The sequence below is a fragment of the Terrapene carolina genome, unplaced genomic scaffold, assembly GCF_002925995.2.
Source record: "Terrapene carolina triunguis isolate 2854851 unplaced genomic scaffold, T_m_triunguis-2.0 Scaffold113, whole genome shotgun sequence".
Classification (NCBI taxonomy): domain Eukaryota; kingdom Metazoa; phylum Chordata; order Testudines; family Emydidae; genus Terrapene; species Terrapene triunguis.
This window is the reverse complement of record NW_020664464.1, coordinates 24361096-24368317: the sequence shown is the minus strand read 5'-3', so window position 1 is coordinate 24368317 and position 7222 is coordinate 24361096. Positions and strand designations below refer to the sequence as shown.

General features: G+C 47.1%; 1 protein-coding gene across 1 annotated transcript; it reads right to left on the bottom strand.

Annotated features, from left to right (window-relative positions):
* Positions 1-2184: 2184 nt before the first annotated feature.
* CKS2 (CDC28 protein kinase regulatory subunit 2) lies at positions 2185-6582 on the bottom strand. Its single transcript, XM_024198945.3, has 3 exons — positions 6429-6582; positions 4380-4507; positions 2185-2807 (listed from the first exon to the last, which is right to left on the bottom strand). The coding sequence occupies exons 1-3, from the start codon at positions 6485-6487 to the stop codon at positions 2755-2757; spliced, it is 240 nt and encodes a 79-aa protein (XP_024054713.1). The 5' UTR covers positions 6488-6582; the 3' UTR covers positions 2185-2754.
* Positions 6583-7222: the final 640 nt, after the last annotated feature.

Genomic DNA, 7222 nt, shown 5'->3' with positions numbered 1-7222 from the left:
CTCTCCCCAAACCAGCTCCCGAGTCCGACCAGCCGACGACGCCCGCAAGAGGCGTCAGAAGAGCCGCGGCGCAGCTGGTTCTACGTCACCTTCCAATCAACGGCAGCAGCGACGGAACGAGGTGGAGCCTGTTTGTCTGGTCACGTGACCGTACTGCCACACCTGCGATCCAAGACCTTGGAGGCCATGTGCAAGCCTGGGTGGTACCCCCGGGAGCCTCTGGGTGACACGCTCCTGTGCGTGTGCCTCACGGAAAGCTGATTGTGTTATTTTGTGCAAATAATCCATCTGAATGGTGGCGTTTTTGTCATTTTCCAGCGTTTTCCCTCTTATCTGGCTCTTGCTATCCACGGCCAAATAACCACTGTAGCGGTATGTTTGTAGACTATTATAATTTAGAGATGCTCCCTTATGAGGGATAGTTTTATGAACATTGGCAATGTGCCCTGGACGCAAGGGTTGGGAACACCACATGGTTGTGTGCCTCAGTTCACCAGAGATGCTCTTCAAATTATTAAAGTTGTATTCCTTTTTCATTCACTGGTTTGTTATATAATTAACCACAAAAGCATTACAACTATCTGAGAACACTTTATTCCCATCAATCATTGCACAAATGAGTCAGGCACATTTTTTTCCATTTTCACCCATTTCTATTTACATTTGCAGCATCTCTATATACTCCCCCTGCTGTTTGTTTCCCCAGTACCACAGCAGCCCAGTAATAATAAAACAAGGCATCTAGAGCCAGCTAATAGTCACATGCACACAACATCCAAGGCTGCTCTTACATATAGCGAGAGAGTATGAGAACTGCTTAGAGTGGTGGCAACTGAAGGCCTCTCAATTTCTTCCCTCCTTCCTATTTAAAATAATTTTTAAAAGGGGGGGGAGGGAGAGAGAGGGGACATTTACTGCCACCACTCCCAACCACAGAGCTTTGGCCATCAAGGCAGACATGCTATGAGTACATCAGCAATGCAAAATTCAGTTTCTTGAATGGAAGTTTGTGCCCAGTACTCCCCTTCTTGTATACTCAGTGCATTCTTGGTAGTTCTGAGCAGTCATGAACTAAGTACTTGCCAGTAGATATGTGTGGTGTCTTCTCTCTTAAAAAACCTGATGACTGAGCGGTGACAAACATTGCAGTGCCTAAAGTTCTACATGAATTCATACATACAAGATGCTCCTTGTCCTGTATTTCAGCAATAACAATGCAAAGACTCACAAATTGATACAAGTGTATGATTTTGCACCAGCAACAAAACATTGTGGGGTGGCATCCCTTAAACTTTTAATACAAATGTTCTTTATGGTATGTAGTTGGAGCCCTTTTGGTTCCAGAATATTAGAGACAAGGTTGATGAGGTAAGATCTTTTATTAGATCAGCTTCTGTTGGTGAGATTTCAAGCTACAGAGCTTTTCTTCAGGTACCTCTCCCAGACCTGAAGCAGATCTCAGTGTGGCTTGAAAGCTCCTCTCTCTCTCACCAACAGAAGTTGGTCCAATAAAATATTTTATCTCACCCAGTTTGTCTCTTTATTTCCTTTAAAAGTTGGTAGTTACTAATCTGAAAATGTTTTGGAAAGATTACTTGCTCATAGCTGCTGTTCTCTGAATGTGTCATCTTTGCAGCCCTCCACTACAAGCCATGTGCGTCACGTACATGACTCCATCAAGAAAGTTTATTATCACCCTTGTGAGAAGCGTGCACAAGCACATTTTTTTCAGAGGGGAAATGAGTGGTCACAAGACTTAAGAGATAAAATCTCTAGCCACAGCTAATACCTGAATAGCATGGGATTTTTGCTACTCACTGAATGCAAATTCAAGCAGGACATAGGCTATTTAATCTTAAAGCCAGGACAGCCAACTGCATTCTCCAGCCTGTTTTAGTGTGATTGGCTGACTAGCCTTCATCATGCTAAAAGCGATTTGAGAGGTGTCTCAAATAGCCTAAGGGCAGCAAAGTGATGGTGCACATTCTGGGGCAGTGAAGCCTAGAATAACCTGTTTTGTGAAGAGATTCTCAATTCAGAGTAGTCAGACAGCAACTGTGTCTTCACAGAGACAGGTATTAGGTCATAGTGGAGAACGAGGTTGCTGTGAAGCCACTTTTTTTTGCAGGGGGGGGGGGGGGGGGGAAGAGAGACACCTATGCAGTGATTAAATGATCAGTTTTGGACAGGTACCTCCTCCACTAGTTTAGCCTTAACACCCAAATTCTACATAGTTGATTCCTATCTGCTAACACACAAGATTCCTTAGAAAGACGTCACAAAGTAGGTATCTAGAATTAAGAGAGTCAGTGTTTATTTCTTCAGACCCATTGTGAAGAGTTGGGAAGCCATGGGCTTTGAACTAGTCAAACATTTGTAATTACAATGCTGTACAGAGGAGCTCAGTATTGAAACTAAAGTTTCTAAAGAAAAAATACATGTAATAAGTCTATAGTCAGCACATAGACATGCAACATGAACACTTTATTAAACAAAAGTAATTTAATAAAAAGTCAAATAGGCATTTATATTACAGTAAAGGAATATGTTTTAATTAATCTTTAGACACCATAGCAGCCTACTTGGAATTGCATTTGACTGAGCTCTGTTGCTGTGAATAATACAGCTCATGCACAGATACGGATGTATGTTTTGTACATTTTTCAAGTATTCACTGAATACTACCAACATATATACACTCATATACATAAAGTTCCAGAAGATTTAATAGAAGTTCTCCAGAAAAAAAAAAGTTCATTTTTGTTGGTCTTTCGGAAGAGGTCTTCTAAAGAGAAGGATGTGTGGTTCTGTAGAAATAAGATTAAACATTTCAATGTTATCCTGCAATATTTATCATTGCCAGTCCTACACATTTGTGTACAGCAGCTTAGTACTCAATTACTACATTTAATAGAGAAAATATTAAGTCTCCACTGAGCGTAAGAAAAATGACCATTCCTATATAGTGCCTTCAAGCTTGCCCCTCCATATGGTGTAAAAATTTTAGAAGCACCTGACTTAGTATCTTAAGCCAATTAGGTGCTTTTAAGAAGTTTTACCCTTGGTGCCAAGATAGGACACTCAAAATTAAAATGGGAATTACTACAACAGTTACATATTCCCATGAATGCTCAAGTTTCAAATACTTGGAAGGTTAAGTGTTGAGTGACTGATCAGTGCATTTTAGTGTGGAATTCTGTCTTCCCACTTGTAACTGTAATGCATGAGCATATGATCAACTCCTTAGACCAGGCCTGCACAACTCATAAAGCAGCGAGGGCCATATTACTCCAAAGAAAACAGCTGAGGGCAGAACCCCGCCCCCCAAGCACCGCCCACCCTGCCGAAACAACCTTCCCCCCCACCCCCCAGGGGCACCCCACCGAAACAGCAGTAATATGTTATAGCAGGCCCTTAAGGTAGTATAATTAAGGTAGAAGTAGAATAAGATCTTCTCCCCACTTTGTAATCAATTACCCTGTTGAATGAATGAGAAAGGCATGGAAAGGCAGGCACCTCCGGACAGCTGCAACCCTTGGAGAGGGGATGCCTTCCAGACCAAGGACAATTAAACTTGTCAAGTGGGCTCACTAGAGAAGAGCAGACATACTGATGGCCTCCAGGGTTAGAAGCAAGCACCTTCCTTTGGGAACACCCTCTTTGCAGCATTGGGACAACCCCCAACCCAGAGAAAAGCAGCAAAAAGGACCAATTTTTTATGAGACGAGATCAGTAGAACAGGTCAGCCACTGCCCTGGTGCCTGCCCCTCCCCCCCCCCAACAGCTCACTTCCTGAGCCCCTCACCTCCAGCTTGCCTCCTCACCCCCCCACCACTGCCCACCTGCCCCCACCACCCACCTCCTCAGCCCACTCCCCCCCACCGCCCGCCTCCCCACCACCCCCCTTCTGCCATCACCAGCTCACCTGCCTGCCCGCTGCTGGCCTCTTACCTTTTGCAGCTGGCCCCGCCCCCTGGCTCACCCTCACTCCCCAGCCTGCCACTGGACTCTTCACCACCCCCCACCCACCCACCGAGCTGTTGGCTTGCCCCACCCCGCCGCTTGCCTACTCACCCCCTCGTTCTAGTTCAGGGCTTGAAAAGTTTGACAGCTACAAACTAGACATGAGATGCCCACTAGTTAAACCCAGAGAAATCCTGCCCTAGGTCTAAGAGCAAGTGTTAGGGAAATTTGAAGCCAATGCTTCTCCACTGCTGTTAGTTTTCCCAAGCAACTACAGAGTTGTATCAATCTTTTGCTTCCTGTAACATTGGATATTGCTAGTAGGCAAAGATTCAGGGTGTCCTTTTAATCCCAACAAATACCTGTGCAGTCAGTTAGAAGTGCCATTATAGCTACAGAACAGTCATTCTATTTACCTGGCTCATGGATCATGTAGTGGACCCAGCCAAGACTTTGCTGGACACCAAGTCTTCTCCATTCCTCTTCGGACATTAAATGGGTTTTTGGTACTTGCTTTGAAAGCTCTCTGGGTAACATCACATGTCTGTTGAAAATATAATAGTACTAAAGTTATCCCACAGTACAGATCAGTTCTCTTTTTGATGACACCTGTATTTGTAGGCTATAACCCTTACTGCCTTTCCTAGAGAAATATCTTAAGCAGGGCTCAAAGTCCAGAACTATAGCCTCCAGACAGAGGATATCAGGCAACTTGGCATTATCCTGACCACCAGTGGGAAGCCCAGTGCACTTTTCCTAAGATATTGTGCCCCTCCCAATCTATTTCTGTCCCAGCTGCTGGAAGGATGCCCACCTGTTCTCAAGTTTCCTGGGAGTGCCATTCACTACACTAGGAGAGACATCAACTGTTCTACATGTTGATGATGTACCAATGGCAATATACAGGCTATTTAAAGATACAATAGTTTTAATTCATGCAGATTTAAGTATTCATATTAAAATACTTTTAGCATACCACCTCTTAAGCTTAAATCTTGAAAACCAAGAGCCAGTATGGTAGATATTAAACCTTCAGCCCTGTAAGGGAAGGTGTAATCATATACTCCATTCCTCACTTCATCTGAAATATATTTGAGCCAGGAGAGAATTCTTGCCTAGTCTAGCACATGTTTATCAAAACAAAGAGTGCTCTTGGCAACTGATTATTGCCACACTGTTTAAGAGAAAAAAGGAAACCCCTATCTACCTGATCAGATAAGTGGTTTTAGAAACATACAAAGCAACATTCTTATACCACCAGCCATGATTCACTTATCACTGTCAAGTCAACTGCTGACCAAGATAATCTGACCTCTGCCCTTGAATACAAAACTGTCTATGCAGATCACAAGCCTATCTAGGTGAGAGTAACATGAAACTGAGGCATTGTAGTGCATTTCATAGGGCACTGAGCAGTCTGTTTACATCTTCCCTCTGAGACCAGTTACATTCTGCCTCCCTATGATGCAAACTGGTCTCACAGCATTGTTTCAGGCTTGAATTAACAAGACATTCAAGTGGGGTAAGCAAGAGGTCATCCATCCTATAGCCTTGTGCTCAATGTCATTAACCTGCATATAAGGAGTCACCAATATACACACACCCAGAGCAAAACTTCCCACAGAAAGCATGGCATCTTTACTGCTAGGATTTGTTCAGGGTATTGTATAAGTTAAAGCTCCAAGACTCCCTTGCATCGCAGAGCAGCTACACACAAAAAGGCTAAGTGCCCACCTGCCCAGGCCACGTGGTCTCAGTGAGCTTGTATAAAGTGACTAGAGCAGGAATTACCTCACTCTGAAGCACTGAAAGCAGAGTCAGGTTCTGGAGGGAGCCAGAGGCGCTTCCCCATATGTGGCCAACAGGCAGTTGCCATTGTTGTCACCCCATCCCCGAGATCAGGATTGTTTACAAGTAGTAAAACCCAGTCCCACCAATGTCTGCTCCGGGTGGGTAGGGGACCTGCGAGCCCGCCACTGCTCAGCAATGGCCGCTAGAGTTTCCCCAATGAATTTCAGCCAGCACGCCTGGCTTCCCTGGGAGACGGCGCTGAGGGCTCCGAGCAGGCCCCGCGATTTAGTCACTGGCTCGGGAGCCCCTTCAGCGCACACAGCCCGACCGCCCCAGGCTCCCCGCCCCCCGCGCAGAGCCCATTGTTCCCCCGACCCCTACAGAAGGAGTCGCCGTCCCCTCATTTTCCGGGGCAGACTCGGCGGCGCTCGAGGCGGGCGGAGAGAGCCTGAGTCGGGCCCCGATATTAGAGCGCCATATTCTGACCTGAGCCCCGTCACCCCAGAAGAGTCACTGATCCCGTCCACACCCCCAGAGGGGAGCAGCGGGGCAAAGCATTTACACCCCCCACCCCAGAGAGCGCTGCGCCCCGCGCCTCCTCCCCGGAGGCCCCTACGCGCGCCCCGCCAGCGGCATGGAAGAGGGTGAAGGACAGAGAGAAGCAGCCCACGCACCGATACTCGTAGTGCTCGTCGAAGTATTTGTCGGAGTAGTAGATCTGCTTATGGGCCATGGCGGAGGCAGCTACACCAGCAGGACCCAACTCGCGTTCCACACCCTGAGGCAGAGCTCGCTGATTAACTGACCTCTTCAGCTTTCCACTCAATTTGAATCCAACAATTCAACGTTTATTGGCGGGCGGCGCCAGCCAATCACAGAGCGCGCTATCACATGCGTCAGACAATGACATCACCCGTATCCTCCACTTTCGCCCAACCAACCATTTAGAGGCCATTAGAGCAAAAGGCATGGCGTATGCGTGGGACGGTTAAAGTGCGCTGCGCGCGCAGAGGTTGGGAGGGAGTTGGAGTCAGCGCGTGCGCTCGCCCAGCCCTCTTGCTCTTCTCTAGACATGCGCTTGCCTCGTGAGCAGCTGTGGGGCGGTTATGGGCGGGATTGGTTGCGGTTGCCGGCGGTTAGGGAATGGGACAGTTCCAGCAGTTTTCTTCAGTTGCATGTGCGGGTGCAGCTGCTGAGCTGCTCCGCCCCTCCCGATCTAGGGGCCGTTCCTGCTCGTCTCCTACCCTCTGCTGAGGAGTGTCCCCCATAGTTCCCCCTACAGTAGTACTTGCCTGCTGCAGCTAGCATTGAGGGGCTGTCTGGGTGTGCGTATACTGTAGTGTTAACACAGGGTTCAAACAGGCTCAAGCCTGTTTCTCCTGCTGCCCAATCACACTAACCCAGGGCTGGAACCAAGGACCCCATGGGAGTAAAGGGTTGAAGCCTGAATCAAGCCAGGAATCAGGGT